The sequence below is a fragment of the Erythrolamprus reginae genome, chromosome Z, assembly GCF_031021105.1.
Source record: "Erythrolamprus reginae isolate rEryReg1 chromosome Z, rEryReg1.hap1, whole genome shotgun sequence".
NCBI classification, from domain to species: domain Eukaryota; kingdom Metazoa; phylum Chordata; class Lepidosauria; order Squamata; family Dipsadidae; genus Erythrolamprus; species Erythrolamprus reginae.
In genome coordinates, this window is record NC_091963.1 from 147,794,653 (window position 1) to 147,813,838 (window position 19,186).

Here is a 19,186-nt window from a genome sequence, read left to right on the forward strand (position 1 = left end):
GTGTCAGCCGGGTGTGGGGAGGGATCCCAGAGCGCCCCTTTCTCTTGAGAGGGGGGGCATGGCTTTCCTCAAAGGGGGGCTTCCCTCCTAATTTGGGGGTGGGTTTCAAGAGAGGGGGGGGAGAGATTGAGGGATGGGGGGATTCTGGCTGGGTGAGAGGAAGGGGGGGCGTCTGCTCGCCTCCCACCCAAGGGAGGGGAGGGATGGTGGGGGGGGGGGGGCGAGAGAGAAATAGAGAGAGGAGGCGAGTGCGCAGTCTCCGTGGCTCCCCACCGCCGCCCCGGCAGCCCAGGCATGTGCCGGCCTCCTGCCGCAGCTGAGATGGGCCCGCGCCGGGTGGGAGGTTGCTCGCGAGCTGCAAGGTAGGGGACCCCCACCCACCCACCCGTTCCAAGGGTGTGGTGGGTGGGTGGGTGGGAGAGGAGGGAGGGAGGGGCGAGGAGGGGAGCATCCCCTCGCCCGCAGCATCATCCCTGCCCCGCTGGTTCGCATCGACCCCCAAGCAAGGTGGTCTTGGGCAGAGGAGACCCCCCCCGGCACTCACCCACCTCAAAGACCCTTCCCCTCCTACAAGGAGACCCCCCCCTTCCACCAGCGGGAATGAGGGTGTGTGTATGTGTGGGTGGGGGGATAATGGTCCTTCTTTCCTTCTTCTTTCTTTCCATCCTTCTTTCGTTCCTGGTGAGGAAGGGTCTCTGGTTCCCTCCCCCTCCTCTCCTCCCTATAGACTGTCTGATTTTTTTTCCCCCGTCCGGGCAGCGTCTTCTACAGCCGGAATCTGTCACGGGAAAGCAACCCCCCCCCCCCGCTTCTTCCCCCCCACCCCCCTATCATCCCCCCTCCCCCCCCACACACACTGCCTGGCTTTCCTCCTCGACGCCCACCCACCCCAAAGTCCCCTTCCCCTTATTTTGAGTGGGGTCCCTATTTTGAATGGATTCCGTGTGCCTTCCACCCCCCTCTCTCAATCCCACATGTTAGCCGTCCGTCCGTCCCCCCGTCCCGAAACCCTAGTCTCGAATTCCTGAAAATCATAAGGACTAGTAACCACATTTCATCTCTCTCGCTCTCTCACTCTCTCTGTTTCTCTTTCTCTCTCTCTCCCTCTTTAATCAGCCCGGGTCATGTTTCCATCCGGGTGGGGAGGGGCAAGGGCAAAAAAAACCCCACATACACCCCCACCCCCACCCCAAAAGCAAGAGACCCTCTGCTCCAATGGGATGGGCACAGATTTTCCTGTCAGGGGGGGCCCACACTGATAAATCATCCCCAAAAGAATCTGTTGCTACCTGAGGAATGGCAGATCACTTCAATAAATAAAAGGACACGAATGCCCAAATCTTCTTCTTGCCTACTTGAAAAACTGTTCTCCCACCCCACCAAAGAAAAAAAAATCCCCACTTTTTTCCTCCAGGAATAAATTCCCAATTTAGTCCCAATTCCCAATTTATATCCCCCCCCCTCCAGAGTATTTAATTATTCCCTCTCTTCATGGGCATCCAGAGGTGAATTGCATTCACACAATATGGTGTGATTCTTAACCTGACATGGCTTTGGCCAAACCATGTTTCAGTCCTGGAAGCTTCAGGGTTTTAAACTGTGGTGGAAATAACTCAGATTTTTCTAGTTCAGACCCTCAATGATGGTCTGTTGCTCCATTGGCGGTTAAAGAAATGGAGGGAGGGTGTCCCTGGTTGTTGTTTTTTTCAAATGGAAGGTTTGTTCCTTCCTGGTTAGGCTGTGGATGATGGTGGAGCTGTCTAAGGTTGGGTCTCTCGGGGTTTGTATGTTTCATTATATCCTTTGGCAAGGAGAAATGTCCATGGCAAAATATATTGGCCTACACACTGCACAGGTATTGAAGAGGGAAGAGATATGGTGCTCCATCTTGGTCCTGAATAACAGGATCCATAATTCCCGGCTGGGCTGGCTCATTGGTGTCTGCCACAATTTGGGTGGGTGGACTTCAACTCCCAGAATCCCCCCAGGCAGCATGGGAGATAGTAACTTCAGCCACTTAAGATGGCTGGACTTCAACTCCCAGAATCCCCCAGGCACATGGCTGCCTGGGGAATTCTGGGAGTTGAAGTCCACTCTTCTTTAAATGACCATAAGCTTGAGAAACGCTGTTTTTGATAGTCACATGGGAAAAAAATAGGAAAGTTAAAATCAAACAAACACACACACACACAAAACTCAAGATCGGCAACTCGATCATCAAGTGACATCCTTATTTTAATGTCTTCGATTACACTAATTTTATAGTCGTTTATTGATACCTGGACTTTTTGCTTTTATGTATGTATGTATGTATGTATGTATGTATGTATGTATGTAACATATTTTGCTGAATTTGAAAATGAAGGGAGACTAGTATAGATCTATTTCAGCCTTATTATGGCCTTATCAGCTAGCCATACCCTCACTGTGATTTGAGCCTGCAGCCTCTTCCTTGTAAGGTGGAGAATTAACTTCTAGGCCACAGGATCTCATCTTTTCAGCTTTCCTCATTGAAAAGTCGCCAGGAATCTCTGAAACCAGCATGGGACGAAACCCGAATATGCCAAGACCTATATACCTGTACCCATGAAAATCTACGAAAACATATATATATATGTGTGTGTGTGTGTGTGTTTTCGTAGATCTTCCCATATAGGATTTAGAAATTTCTGGCGACGTTTCGACGAGGTCCCCCTCGTCATCTTCAGGCTGGTGCTTCTGTCCTTGTTCTAGGGCGAACACACTACAGAACAAGGACAGAAGCACCAGCCCGAAGATGAGTGGGACCTCGTCCAAACGTCGCCAGAAATTTCTAAATCCTACACGGGAAGAAACTCGAATACCTGTACCCGTGAAAATCTACGAAAACAAATATATATACACACACACACGATCGTTTTTTATTTTTTTCTCCACATGTACATCCGTAATTCATAACAAAATATAAATTGTTATAAATTGATATTCAGTATACCTTAAATCGGTATCCTAATTTGCACCTTTTATACTGTTATTACCCGTCTTATTTCACCCATTATATTATATCACTCCCGTCCCTCTACCTCCCTTTCTTCCCTCTACCTTCTTTTTCCTTTTCTCCTACTTTCCTACTTCCTTCCTCTCCCCTTCTTTCCTTCCTTCTCTACTTCCTTTCCCCCCTCTTAATCCTTCCCTGAATGTGTCTAATTATATTCCATCTTAGAGTTAACAGGCAGGTAATTTATATCCCTAAATCCATTTAATTGACAATGCATCTCTTAAAAACTTATCCCCCTCCCCATATCCATATCTATGCACATATCTTATGTTTTCCTAGGTAAATTAAACTACTATCTTAATACTGCCTCCTCAACTACATAATTTTGTCACCTGGATCTACCATCTTCAATTTTCTATTTTCCTTAATCAGTGTTGCTTATCTTCTATACAAAATATAAATTGTTATAAATTGATGTTCAATATAAATTAAATCATGATAAATCATCATACCTTAAAATTCATTCTCTATCCAATCATCAAATTTCCCCCATACTTTATAATACTCAGTCTTTAATTTTTATTGTCACTCTATTCATTTCCAATTTTTTTTAATTACCTCCCCTTCAGTAGGGGCATTTGTTGATTTCCATTTTTGCACAGATGCAATTCTAGCTGCAGTAATTATGTGAATAATTAAATATATCATGAATGATTATATATCTATATATCTATGTCTGTCTGTCTGTCTGTCTGTCTGTCTGTCTCTCTATCTCTATCTATCTATCTATCTATCTATCTATCTATCTATCTATCCATCCATCCATCCATCCATCTATGAGAGCTGGGGTGGCGCAGTGGTTAGAGTGCAGCACTGCAGGCTACTTCAGCTAATTGGTAGTTGTACAATACTAGTTTACAGTAGTACTCGTAGTTCAGCAGTTCAAATCTCACCACTGACTCAAAGTTGACTCAGCCTTCCATCTTTCCAAGGTGGGAAAATGAGAACCCAGATTGTTGGGGGCAAGAGGCTGATTCTGTAAACCGCGTAAAGAGAGCTGTAAAAGCACTATGAAGCGGTGTATAAGGCTAAATGCTAAATATGCATTTTTAAAATTAAAGTTCTCCGGTAAAATACCTAACAGGAATATCTCTGGTTTCAACTCTATACATGGCTTCAATATTTTTTTCTATCCATATTTGAATTGAACTCCAATACACTTAGGCTTCAGCAAATGTCCACCACATATGAAAAAAAATGTACCCGGACTATCATTAAATGTTGTACCTTATGATTCTTGATTAATTTATATTTTCTTTTATGTACACTGAAAGCACATGCACCAAGACAAATTACACTTGGCCAATAAAATTCTATCCTATCCTATCCTATCCTATCCTATTCTATTCTAACCCGGTACTTGTTGGCATGTCCAACATTTCCATAGATTTATCTTTTAAAACATTTTAGCTATTCTTTCCAGTGACATCTGCCACGTGTAAAACATTTTGTGCATATTTTCTTTGCGTGCTGTCGCTGTGTCGTGTTAATAGTGCTTGATAAGGCCACACTTGGAAAATTGCATCCAGTTTGGGTTGGCATAATATTAAAAAAAATAAAATGTTGAGATTTTAGAAAGAGCGCAGAAGAAGAGCAACAAAAGTAGTTTATTTATTTTATTTATTTAGTTATTGGATTTGTATGCCGCCCCTCTCCGGAGACTCAGGGTGGCTAACAACAGTAATAAAACAATGTACAATAATAATCCAATAAATACTAAAAATGATTAAAAAACCCATTAATATAAAAAACCAAACATACATACAGACATACCACACATGAAATTGTAAAGGCCCAGGGGGAAAGAGCATCTCAATTCCCCCATGCCTGGCGGCAGAGTTACGTGATTGGAGGCTAAAACATTTCCACCTCCATAGCTGAACCACTTAGCATAATCTTCGAAAAATCATTCAGGACCAGCTCATTACCAAATCTATGGTCGCAAGCAACAGTCATCCCCATCTTCAAAAAAGGAGATCCCAGTCTAGCTGAAAATTACAGACAAATCTCACTATGCTGTGTCACATGCAAAGTCGTGGAATCAGTCATAAGCCAATCAATTACCCCCACCTAGGAACGAACAACCTATTCCCTAACAAACAATTTGGTTTCGGGGGGAAATTATCTTGCAACCTGCAACTCCTTCACTGTAAAAACATATGGACTTCACATCTGGATCAGGGCAAATGAATAGGTGCAATTTGCATTGACTTCTGTAAAGCATTCGACTCAGTGGTTCATGGCAAACTACCTCTAAAGGCATCTTAGGATCCCTCCATGTTTGGATAACTGTGTTCCTATCAAACAGTAAGTTGTCAAAATAGGGAGCGCCATATCTAATCCTGTTCCAGTTCGGAGCGGCATACCCCAAGGCAGCGCACTTGGACCAACACTCTTCATACTCTATATAAATGACTTTGCAATCAAAGGTGCAGAAAAGAGCAACCAAAATGATTAGGGGACTTGAAACCAAGACTTACGAGGAGAGATTGCGGGAACTGGGCATGGATAGCCTTGAGAAAAGGAGGGCCAGAGTGGACATCATAGCTGTATATAGGTATGTGAGGGGTTGCCACAGAGAGGAGGGGGGCACTCTATTCTCCAGAGCACCAGAGGGCCGAACGAGGAACAATGGCTGGAAGCTGACCAAGGAGAGATTCAACCTAGAAGTAAGGAAGAACTTCCTGACGGTCAGAGCAATCAACCATTGGAACAACCTGCCTGGGGAGGTTGTGAACTCCCCTACTCTGGACACTTTCAAGAGGAGATTGGACTGCCACTTGGCTGGGGTACTTTAGGATTCCTGCTCAGGCAGGGGGTTGGACTTGATGACCTGCATGGTCCCTTTCAACTCTAACAATAAACAAATAAACAAATTACAAGCAACTGTGTTCTCTTCGCTGATGATGTCAAAATTTTCAACACCACCAATAACAGCTACTCTCCGAAAAGACCTTGACTTTGTGTCTGAATGGTCTAACATCTGGCAACTCCAAATCTCAACCAGAAAATGCTCTGTCCTACACATTGGCAAAACGAATCTGAACACTAAATACAAGCTGAATAAACAAGAACTTACAAACAACCCTCACTCCATAAAGGAACTTGGAATACTCATATCAAATGACCTAAGTGCCAGAGATCACTGCAACAACATCGCCAAAAAGGCTTCAAGAATTGTTAACTTAACCCTATGTAGCTTCTGCTCCAGTAATTTCACACTACTAACTAGAGCATACAAAACTTTTGCCAGACCCATCCTTGAATACAGCTCATCTATCTGGAACCCACACCGTATTTCGGACATAAACTAGAAGAGCCCTCCACTCCTCTACTTGCAACAGAATACCCTACGCAACTAGACTTACAATCCTAGGTTTAGAAAGCTTAGAACTACATCGCCTTAAACACGACCTAAGCATCGCCTATAAAATCATCTGCTACAACGTCCTTCCTGCCAGCGACTACTTCAGCTTCAACCACAACAACACAGAAGCACACAACAGATACAAACCTAAAGTAAACCGCTCTAAATTTGACTGCAGGAAATACGACTTTAGTAACTGAGAGGTTGATGCATGGAACTCACTACCAGACTCTGTAGTATCATCACCTAACCACAAAAACTTATCCTTAGACTGTCCACTGTTGATCTCTCCCAATTCCGAAGAGGTCAGTAAGGGGCGTGCATAAGTGCACCAGAGTGCCTTCCGTCCCCTGTCCTAATGTTTCTCTTTTACTAGTATCATATATATAAATATTATTATATCTTTGTATACCACCAATAGGTACTTGACAAAACAAATAAATAAATAAGAACCATTTCTGGAATTCACTATCTCTAGTTTAAGAAATAGAAGGACTTAGGGGACCAGCAACAGGGCAGCTGTCCACCTATTTTTCCAAAGCACCTGAGGACAGCAGAAGGAGCAACAGTTGAAAACTCATTTAGAATAGAAGCAACTTGGAATTAAGGAGAAATTTCTTAACAATTTGTCAGTGGAACAGGAATTCTGGGAGTTGAAGTCCACCCATCATAAGTGGCTGAGGTTCCCTGTTGACTGTGGAATTCTGGGAGTTGAAGTACACCATCTCAAGTGGCTGAAGTTGCTATCTCCCATGTTGGCTGTGGAATTCTGGGAGTTGAAGTCCACCCATCATAAGTTACTGAGGTTGCTACCTCCCATGTTGGCGGGAGAATTCTGGAAGTTGAAGTCCACCATCTCAAGTGGCTGAAGTTGCTACCTCCCATGTTGCCACTGGAAGTTGTGGGTGCTTCGTCACTGGAAGTTTTTTAATAAGGAGATTGGACAACCCACATGTCTGAAATGGGTGTTGGGTCTCCTGCTTGAGTAAGGGGTGGGACTAGAGGACCTCCAAGGTCCCCTCCGACTCTTGTTAATCTGTTTTATTCTCTGTTCCTTGTTTTTCTGCTACCAGTACAAAATGCAGGCACCCAGGCAAGCGTGCGAAGGAAGGGTGGGGCTGGCGAGGCCATTAGGGGTGTCTGTCAGCGGAGGAGAGGAAGTGGTGTAGCCACCCTTGCTTGCCCCATTCTGCAACGTGCGATGGGCAGGGCAGAAAGGAAATTGCAAAGTCAAAGCCGGTAAAGGGGTAGCTGCCATGATCCCACCTACCTACAGCCTCACCATCTTCCTTGACTTACAAGCACTATTGAGATGAAATCTTCCTCTCGTTCTCTACCTCCTTCTATCCATTCTTCCTTTGCCTTCCTTCCTTCCCTCTCTCTCTCCTTTCTTTCTTACTTCCCTCCCTCCTTCCTTCCATTCCATTTTTCCTTCCCTTCTTCCTTCCTTTCCTCCCTCGACTCTCTCCTTCCTTCCCTCCTTTCTTCTCTCCTTCCCTCACTTTCTCACTTCCTCCCTCCCTCCTTCCCTTCCTCCCTTCTTTCCCTCCTTCCTTCCCCTTCCCATCTCCTTTCTCCTTCCCTCCCTCCCACTTTCCTTCATTCCATTCCCTCTCTCCCTCCTTTCCTTCTTTCTCCCATTCCATTTTTCCCTCCCTCCCTCCCTTCCCTTCTTCCACTCTTTCTACTGCCTCTTTCTCCTTCCTTCCCTCCTTTCTTTTCTCCTCCCCTTTCTTTCTCCTCCCTCCCTCTTTCCCTCCTTTCTTCCATTTCATTATTTCTTCTCTCTCTTTTCCTCCCTTCCCTCCTCCATTCCTTTCTTTCCTCTCCCTTCCCCCTCCTCTCTCCCCCTTCCCTCCTTTCCTCTCTCCTTCCTTCCTTCCTTCCTTCCTTCTTTTCTTCCTTCTCCCTCTGCCATTCAGTCCTCAATTCTTTCTCTCTGACTGACCATGCCTTTGTTTTAATCTGCTTTTGGAGAGGGGCTTTACAAAGTATGCATCCAACTAGCCTAATTCTCTTCTTGTGTTCCATATTATTTTGCTTTCCTTCTTTCGTGCCTGACTAAAAAAAACTTTCCTAGATGTTCCTTTTTCACAATAGGCCAATGGCTGTTCCCTTCTTATGGTCAGATCTTCCTATACTTCACATTTTTCCCAGGCTTTTCCCTGTCTTTCATTAAAAACTTCCTTCGAGGTAGAGAAAATTAGACACTTTCTGTTTTCACTCTCTATCTCCTCCTCCTCCCCCCCCCCATGTGTCCAGTCTAACTTTATTCTCGCATAAAACTCCCCCAAAATTCATGCCGGTTCAAACTTTATCCTCCTCTTTCTCCAAACTGGCAAACCTGTTTAATAGGTTCTCACCCCTTGTGTATTTCTTCTTTTTTTAAAAAAAAATCTTCTTAACAAATTAACACACTTAACAAACGCAGCCAGGGGAAGTTGTGAAATGGAGCTGAGCTCACTTCGCAAACGTCTGACTTAGCCACAGAAATGTTGGGGTCATATGTCGAGGCTCACCCTGTATAACCTGGCAAGGGAAAATTTGTGGACGATACTAAGCTGGCAGGAATAGCATATATAGACCCTAGATCAGAGGTCAGCAACCTTAAACCGAGTCTTCGGAGAGGGGCGGCATACAAATCTAATAAATAATAATAATAAACCTTAAAAATGAGCCGAGGTGGTGCAGTGGGTAGAGTGCTGTACTGCAGGCCACTGAAGCTGACTCTAGATCTGTAGGTCATCGGTTCAAATCTCATCACCGGCTCAAGGTTGACTCAGCCTTCCATCCTTCCAAGGTGGGTAAAATGAGGACCCGGATTGTGGGGGCAATAGCCTAGCTCTGTTTAAAAAAAGTGCTATTGCTAACATGTTGTAAGCCGCCCTGAGTCTAAGGGGAAGGGCGACATAAAAAATTGAATGAATGAATGAATCAATGAATCAATCAATCAATCAATCAATCAATCAATCAATCAATCAATCAACACTGAAAGAGCCACAAAGATCTGAACCAGAAGCCCTCCATTCCATTCTGGAGTTGACCGGAAGTCCAGTTCCCCCACCATTGAGTCTCCTCCTAGCATAGCATCCTTTTTTTCCTCTAATTGTCCTAACCCAGGGATAGGCAAAGTTGGCTCTTCTATGTACATGTGGACCTCAACTCCCAGAATTCCTGAGCTAGCGTGTCTGGCTCAGGAATTCTGGGAGTTGAAGTCCACAAGTCATAGAAGAGGCAACTTTGCCTACCTTTGTGCTAAGCTGCCATGTACATCCTTGCTTCTTGCTTAAGGGGGTGCCGACCCAGCCGTCGCGCTGTCGTAGCCTTGTGGGTTGGGCAAAACCAGCCAGGAGGGGCTTCTAATGGTGGTTAAAGAGTGGCTTGGTGGAACATGCGAGCAGGGAACAGGGTTTGAGGGTCTTGGAAGAAGAGGTGTCTGAAGGATGTGGTCAAAAAAGTCAAAAGGACGATGGTGATGATGCAGTCGAAGCTCCACCACTTCACTGAATTGACATGGGATGGAGATGTATATCAGAGTATCATCAGCATATTTATGATATCTCACTCCGTGCCATCAGATGATCTCACATAGGTAGATAGATAGATAGATAGATAGATAGATAGATAGATAGATAGATAGATAGATAGATAGATAGGTGATAGGTACATGATGGAGATGTAGACAGACCGACCGACAGACAAAGACCTCGGTATACTAATAACAAAAGATTTAAGTGCCAAAGCCCACTGCAACAACATAGCCAAGAAGGCTTCAAGAGTTGTAAACCTAATCCTACGTAGCTTCTGCTCTGGCAACCTCACACCACTTACCAGAGCTTACAAAACATTTGCCAGACCCATTTGCCAGACAGCTCATCTGTTTGGAACCCATATCGCATCTCAGACATCAATACCCTTGAAAATGTCCAAAGATACTTCACCAGAAGAGCCCTTCACTCCTCCACTCGAAACAGAATATCCTATGAGACTAGACTTTCAATCCTGGGCCTAGAAAGCCTAGAACTAAGACGCCTTAAACAAGATCTAAGCATTGCCCACAAGATCATATGCTGCAATGTCCTGCCTGTCGGCGACTACTTCAGTTTCAACCACAACAACACAAGAGCACACACAACAGATTTAAACTTAATATTAACCGCTCCAAACTTGACTGTAAAAAATATGACTTTAGTAACCGAGTTGTTGAAGCGTGGAACTCATTACCGAACTCCATAGTGTCATCCCCAAACCCCCAACACTTTACCCTTAGACTATCTACGGTTGACCTATCCAGATTCCTAAGAGGTCAGTAAGGGGCGAGTACAAGTGCACTAGAGTGCCTTCCGTCCCCTGTCCTATTGCTCTCCTATATCTCCTATACCTTTCTTCTATTCCTATATCTCTTCTTCTATTCTTTCATTGATATGTTCTATTCCTATAACTTCTATTCTTTCTTAGATATATTTTACTATGAGTGCATCCTTTATAACCTTCATCATGTATTTTACTATGTGTATACCCACTAAAACCCTCATTGTGTATTGGACAAAATCAATAAATAAAAATAAATAAAAAATAGAGGATAGATGGATGTAGCTGGATGGACGGATAGATAGATAGATGGATAGACAGACAGACAGAGAGACAGATAGACAGACAGACAGATGATAGAGATTAGCTTAGAATTCTGGAAGTTGAAGTCCACAAGTCATAGATGAGCCAACTTTCCCTCCCCCTGAGACCTAACTGAAAACCCTATCAATTGTGGAGCCGACCAGCTATAGAGAGCCACAGCAGAGGTCTGGAAAAGCCACATGTGGCTCCAGAGCCATGGGTTGCTAACCACTGCCCTAGAGGATAAGGCTCAAGATCCAAATGGATCTTGCCAAACTCGAACCCTGGACCTTATTTTAGAAGATGAAATTCAATGTAGAGAAAAAGTCAAGTCCTACAATTAGGCAAGAAAACCCCCACATATAGATAGGGTGAAACCTGGCCTAATAGCGGTCACTGTGGGAGGGATCTTGGAATCTTAGTGGACAACCAGTTAAATATGAGTCAGCACTGTGCCAACAAAATCTATCACCATCCTTAAGTTGCATTAACAGAAGGATACCACCAAGATCAAGGGAGGTACTAATACCACTCTACAAAGCCTTAGTAAGACCACGCCTAGAGTACCGCACCTAGTTTTGATCACCACACGATAAAAAAAGATGTTGAGACTCTAGAAAGAGTGCAGAGAAGAGCAACCAGGAAGATTAGGAGACTGGAGGCTCAAACATACAAAGAAACGTTGCAGGAACTGGGCATGGCTGGTCTAAGTGAAGGTGGGTTGATCTAGATGACCTCCCAAGTGCCTTCCGACTGTTCATCTATATCTAAATGAGGGAAAATTCACTGAACAACGGGCTGACTTAGGGAGGTGGGTCCTAACTGAGATAGCTTTAAAAAAAGCCTGGGAGAATGGGTTAATTTTGAACAATTGGATTTAAGGGGCTCTGCGTTGGAGCTTTTAAACGTCTTCTACCTGATGCTTCTGAATCCCTGCCTTTGGTTTTCCCTCCCCCATTTCTTTCCCCCCTCCCTTCTGTTTCATTACTTTTTCAAGCCATTTAAGACTGCAATTGATCTCTCTAGCTGGTGGCCAGAAGCCATAAATTATGCATTGTGCAAACAAGATTTTGCTTCCGTCGTCTTGAATGTTCTTTAAATGCAGCCATGCAGGCTCTTGGGTTTTCTAAGGAAAGGAGGGATAGAGAGAGAGAGAGAGAAAGAGAGGAGGGAGGGAGGAAGAGAGAGAGAACATAAGAACCTAAGAAGAGCCCTGCTGAATCAGGCCAAAGCCCATGGAGTCCAGCATTCTGTGTCACACAGTGGCCCCCCAATTGTCCATGGGGATCTTGAGCAGAAAGAGAAGGCAAAACCCTCCCTTTCCCCTGACCCCCAACAAATGGGACCCAAGGGAACCCTGCCTGCCTCAACCAACATAGAGGCAGCACTTGGACATCCGTTTCAATAACCACCTATGATACACTTGGCATCCATGAATCTGTCTAATCCTGCCTTGAAGCTATCCAGACTGACAGCTGTCACGACCTCTTCTGGAAGGGAATTCCATCAATCAAGGACCCTCTGGGTGAAGAAATATTTCCCTTGATTTGTCCTCTCTTACCTATGAGCTTTAGGGAGGGCCTCCTTGTCCTAGTATTGTATGATACAGAATTTTTTTTTCTCTATCCACCTTTTCTATCCCATGCATAATAATAATAATAATAATAATAATAATAATAATAATAATAATAATAATAATATATTAGATTTGTATGCCGCCCCTCTCCGAAGACTCGGGCCATGATTTTCCCCTCCCATGTTTCGTCCACAGGATATATCCCGCCAATGAGGAAGACTGTGTTTGGTTCTGAAAAGAATAACAATAGTTGGAAGGGACCTTGTAGGTCATCTATTCCAGCCCCCTCCAACCCCCTCCCCAAGCATTTCTGACATATGGCAGTCCAATATCTTCTTGAAAGTCTCCAGAGATGAAGCTCCCACAACTTCCAAAGCCAACTTCCGTCCCATGGGTGGATTGCTCTCACGGTCCGGAAATCTATCCTTATTTCCAGGTTGAATCTCTCCTTGGTCAGTTTCCATCCATTATTATTCTGGCCTTCCAGTGTTTTGGAAAATGGCTTGACTTCTTCCACTCTGTGACAGCCCCTCAAATGTTGGAAGACTGATATCCTGTCTCCCCTGTCTTTCTCTTCCCTAGTCTAGCCGTGCCCCGTTCCTGCAACAGCTCATAGTCTGTTTTAGCCTCCAAGCTGCTAACCATCATCTACGGTTGCTCTTCTCTGCACTTTTTCTATAGTCTCAAAATCTGTTTTTCTAGTGATCAAAACTGGATGATATACTCCAGGTGTGGTCTTTATAGTGCTTTATAGAGTGATGTTATACCTCTCTTGATCTTGATTTGAATCCCTCTTAATGCAATTGAGGATTACATTGGCTTCTTTTGGCTGCCGCCGTACAATGGCTGGCTCATATTTAGCTGGTTGGTCCAAGATCCCTCTCACAGTGACCACTATTAACATAGAAACATAGAAGACTGACGGCAGAAAAAGACCTCATGGTCCATCTAGTCTGCCCTTATACTATTTCCTGTATTTTATCTTACAATGGATATATGTTTATCCCAGGCATGTTTAAATTCAGTTACTGTGGATTTACCAACCACGTCTGCTGGAAGTTTGTTCCAAGGATCTACTACTCTTTCAGTGAAATAATATTTTCTCACGTTGCTTTTGATCTTTCCCCCAACTAACTTCAGATTGTGTCCCCTTGTTCTTGTGTTCACTTTCCTATTAAAAACACTTCCCTCCTGGACCTTACTTAACCCTTGAACATATTTAAATGTTTCGATCATGTCCCCCCTTTTCCTTCTGTCCTCCAGACTATACAGATTGAGTTCATGAAGTCTTTCCTGATACGTTTTATGCTTAAGACCTTCCACCATCCTTGTAGCCCGTCTTTGGACCCGTTCAATTTTGTCAATATCTTTTTGTAGGTGAGGTCTCCAGAACTGAACACAGTATTCCAAATGGGGTCTCACCAGCGTTCTATATAAGCCTGGTTTCACCCAGTCTGTATGTGTATTTTTTGGTTTTTCTCACCTAAATGCAAGAATTGACTTTTCTCTACGTTGAATTTCATTGACTTAGAAGACTTCCAAGGTTGTTTCTAACTCTATGATTCCGTGACTCTGTTTTATTATTCTGTTTTCTAAATAATATCAGTAAGCAGAATTGCTGTCATGGTACAGTTAAAATGGTTAAAAAAAACAATTGAGTGTCCCAAACTAAGTATGTTAAATTATTAGAACAACAAGATGGATTTGAATCTCTTAGTGGAGGACCCAAATCCCCAGGTATTTGTCATGGAAAAATTATAAAATAGCATTAAAAAAAAAAATCTTGGTTATTTTCCTTGTTCCACAGGACTGGCTGCCATTAGCTGCTCTCTGACCATAGCTAAATCATTTTTCTATTGTTGCCAAGAAAATTACACACATGGGTTAATGGTCAGTGGGCACCGAATTTGTCTGGAGGGAAGTTTGCCTCTGTCTGTTTTCTACTCTTTGGCAGTGTGCAGTGACACACACACACGCTGAAAAAAAGGAGGAAGGAGCAGAGAGGTTGCCAACTTTGGAATTGGTGGTTTAAGCAGTAAGCCAGGGTTAAAGAAATTAGGGTTCAGTGGGGCAGATCTTATCTGTCCCAACGAGCCCCGGTTTCTTTAAACTTGGTATACTACATGTACCAGGAGTTGGCAACCTTAAACACTCAGAGACACACAAAGGTCCTAACCGGAAGCCCCCTGTTCAATTCTGGAGCCAACCAGAAGTCCTTCTCCACCCCCACAATAACCAGAAATGTGAAGTATAGTAGAATAGAGTAGAATAATAGAGTGAAGTGGAATGGAGTAGAGTGGAATAGAGTAGAGTAGAGTAGAATAGAATAGAGGAGTAGAGTAGAGTAGAGTAGAATAGAGTAGAATAGAATAGAGGAGTGGAGTACAGTAGAATAATGTAAGGTAGTAAAATAGAATAGAGTAGAGTAGAGTAGAAAAGAATACAATAGAGAAGTGGGATGTAGTGGAGTAGTGGAGTGGAGTAGAATAATGTAACACAGTAGAGTAGAGTAGAGTAGAATAGAATAGAATAGAATAGAGAAGTGGAATGGAATGGAATGGAATGGAATAGAAAAGAGGAGTGGAGTGGAGTAGAATAATGTAACACAGTAGAGTAGAATAGAATAGAATAGAATAGAAAGTAATAGAATAGAATAGAAGAATAGAATAGAGGGGAGGATGGAGTGGAGTAGAATAATGTAAAGCAGTAGAGTAGAATAGAGTAGAATAGAATAGAATAGAATAGAGGAGTAGAGTAGAGTAGAGTAGAATAATGTAATGTAGTAGATGAATAGAGGGGTGGAATAGAATGGGATGGAATAGAATAGAATAGAATAGAATAGAGGAGTGGAATGGAATGGAATGGAATGGAATGGAGTGGAGTAGAGAGGAGTAGGGTAGCATAACATAATATAAGGGAGTGGAATAGAAAATAGAATAGAGTAGGGTAAAATAGAATAGGATAGAATAGGATAGAATAGAAAATATGGAATGGAATAGGAACAAAATTTGGGTGCCTGGCAACTCACTCCTATTTATGACGGTCACAGACACTCTGGAGCGACTTTTTACAAGCAAAGTCTACGGGGGAAGCCAGGTTACTAATTTAATATTTGAAGTGATTCATTTCGCAACTATGCCAAGGAAGGCTGTGTAAAATGGAGCCAAAACTCACTCAACAAATGTTTCACTGAACAGCATAAATTTGGTGCTCAATTGTAGGCGTGAGATGAACATTACCTGTGCAGCAACCCTTTCAATCCAGTCAAATGCCTTTTCTCTTCTGCATTCCATGGTTTATTTATTTAGTCATTCATTCATTCATTCATTTGATTTCTATGCCGTCCTTCTCGAGGTGACTCAGATTTCCACCCACCACCCCCAAACCTCAATTTTTTATCTTTTTTCTGTCCCATCACAAAATGCTGCCATATTGCATTTAATTCCTTTTGCGTCCCTTTCTCTCTACAGAGAAATAGAGCAGAGAAAACTAGGTTTAAATGGCTGAATCACAAGGAACTGCCTCCAGTCATTTTTCTGTCTAACTGATGTGGGCTTGCATTCTCTTTGTCCAAAATACCCTTCTGAGATCAAACCTGCACTTTTCTTTCAGGTTAAGCAACGTTATGCAAGCACAGGAAAAGGCTTTTGAAATAACAAGCGAAAGAAAGTGAAAAGCAGGAGCGGGAAAAAAAATAGATAAATCTTGCTTTGAAGATTATGCAGCCCAGGGATCAACGTTATTCGGGAGCAAACCATCAGCAAGAACAAACTGGTGTGCGAGGCCTAATGCAGACAGTCCTCGACTTACGACCATTTGTTTTAGTGGCTGTTCCAAGTTATAAGGGCACCGAAAAAAAGTGACTTAAGACAGTTTTTCACACATATGACCATTGCACCGTCCCCATTTTGGTCACATGATCAAAATTCAGATGCTTGGGCACCCAAATTAATTAATTAATTTATTTATTTATTTATTTATTTATTTATTAGATTTGTATGTCGCCTCTCTCCGTAGACTCGGGGCGGCTCACAGCAGTAATAGAAAATAATAACAATTATTATTATTTATTAGATTTGTATGCCGCCCCTCTCCATAGACTCGGGGCGGCTCACAGCAGTAATAGATAATAATAATAATAATAATAATAATAATAATAATAATAATTTATTAGATTTGTATGCCACCCCTCTCCGTAGACTCAGGGTGGCTCACAACAATAATAAAAACAATATTATAGTAGAACAAATCTAATATTAAAAACATATAAAACCCTATCATTATTTAAAAAACCAAACAACACATTCATACCAAACATAAATCAAAGTATAAAAGAGCCTGGGGGGAAAGGTGTCTCAACTCCCCCATGCCTGGCGGTATAAGTGAGTCTTGAGTAGTTTACGAAAGACAGGGAGGGTGGGGGAAGTTCTAATCTCCGTGGGGAGTTGGTTCCAGAGGGCCAGGGCCGCCACAGAGAAGGCTCTTCCCCTGGGGCCCGCCAAACGACATTGTTTAGTCCACGGGACCTGGAGAAGGCCAACTCTGTGGGACCTTATCAGTTGCTGGGATTCATGCGGTAGCAAGCGGTTCCGGAGGTGCTCTGGTCCAATGCCATGTAGGGCTTTAAAGGTCATAACCAACACTTTGAATTGTGACCGGAAACTGATCGGCAACCAATGCAGACTGCAGACAGTCGCAGTGTCCTGGATTCACATGCGATCCCATTTTGTGACTATTTGACAAGCAAAGTCAGTTTGTGTGTGTGTTTGGGGAGCCGGGTTTGCTTAACAACTTTGCAACTCACTTAATAATTGCAGTGATCTCACTGAATCACGGTGCTAAGAAAGGTGGCAAAATGGATCAAAACTCGACTGTCTAGCTTAGCAACAGAAACGTTGGGCTTAATTGTAGTCATAAATCGAGGACCACCTGTATTAGGTAGACTTCCCTTATTTTTTTTATTTTTTAAATTATGTTTTATTTATTTAAGTATTTAAAGGGCTAGAACCGTGATGAACGGGTGGCACGCAGAGCCATATATGAGGCCACGCGAAGCATCACCCTATGTCAGCTCCAGCATGCATGTGCACACTGGCTAGCTGATTTTTGGCCTTCCGGAGAGCAGGGGGAGGCCATTTTCACCCTCCCCAGGCTTCAAGAAAGCCTCAGGAGCTTGTGGATGGTGAAAAATGCACCCAATGGGCCTACTGGAAGTTTGGAAACAAATTTCCGGTAGGCTCTTTGGACCATTTTTTGCCTTCCCCAGACTTCATTGGGCTGTTTTTGCCCTTTCCAGGCTTCAGGAAAGCATTTTGAGCCTGTTGAGGGTGAAAAATGGCCCAACGGGCCTACTGGAAATTTGGAAACAAACTTCTGGTAGGCCCATTAGACCATTTTTCGCCTTCCCCAGGTTTCATTGGGAAGTTTTTGCCCTCTCCACTTCAGGAAAGCCTCTTAAGCTTATTGAGGGTGAAAAAGGGCCCAACGGGCCTACTATTGGGCCCGCTTTTTGCCATCCACAGGCTCTTCGCCATTACTTCGCCTCAATTTTGATCCACTTCTATTCCCTCCCGTCCTAGTTGTCAAACTTGTCTCAATTACTTGAGACACCTATTGTCCATAATCTGTTCTCAGATAGCATTTGGTCAAGCAACTTGATCAAATCTCCGAAGATTCCTTCTCCTCCTCCTGGGCTGCTTCTGCCTTGACTGTCAAGATCAATCCATCTTCCTGACCGCGACTGTCATCTCTAATGTCGCGGTCCACTGCCCTGCGCGCCGAGCCAGGGGCTCCATTGCCTCGCACTCGTCACACACGAAGCTCAGGATGTTTGTGGGTTTCAGTTTGACCCGAGGGGTGAGAATGGAGAACAACTTCGTTAGGCTGAACGCTGAAACTAAGAAGTTGTCCAGAGGGAGATAGTGGGTCAGTTGATATCCACCAAAGCCTCTTATTATTATTATGTATTTAATATATGACATATAACGTGTGGACAAGCAATATATATTAACGTTTCATCTAGGTTAGTAAACACAATAAAATATATAAATGTCAAAGAAAATCTATGTTCAAGTATCAGCGTCTTCTAGGCCACAGGTCACCAACCTGTAGTCTGTGGAGCACTGGTGGTCTGCAAGAAAATTTTTGGTGGTCCCCCTGGGCCAGATATGGTTGAGAACAATTAATCCAGTTCAGGAAAAAAGAAAGTAAAGGAAGAAGAGGAAAGGAAAGGAAAAAAAGAAGAAGAAGAAAAGAAAAGAAGGAGAGGAAAGAAGAAGAGGAGAGGAAAGGAAAGGAAGAAGAAAGGAAAAAGAAGAAGAGGAAAGGAAAAAAGAAAAGAGGAAAGGAAAGGAAAAGAAGAAAGGAAAGGAAGAAGAGGAAAGGAAAATAGAAGAGGAAAGGAAAGGAAAAGAAGAAGAGGAAAGGAAAGGAAGAAAGGAAAAAGAAGAGGAAAGGAAAGGAAAAGAAGAAGAAGAAAGGAAAGGAAGAAGAGGAAAGGAAAATAGAAGAGGAAAGGAAAGGAAGAAGAAGAAAGGAAAAGAAAAGAAGAAGAAAAGAAAAGAAGAGGAAAGCAAAGAAAAGGAAGAAGAGG

At 43.2% G+C, this 19,186-nt stretch overlaps 1 protein-coding gene across 1 annotated transcript in view; it reads left to right on the top strand.

Annotated features, from left to right (window-relative positions):
* Positions 1–238: 238 nt before the first annotated feature.
* Positions 239–19,186, top strand: part of CARMIL3 (capping protein regulator and myosin 1 linker 3) — a gene marked incomplete at its 5' end in the record, with an annotated part of 97,482 nt that continues 78,534 nt past the window's right edge. Inside the window, one exon of the mRNA XM_070728722.1 lies at positions 239–362. Coding sequence (XP_070584823.1) covers positions 239–362 — 124 coding nt within the window. The remainder of the gene's footprint in view (positions 363–19,186) is intronic.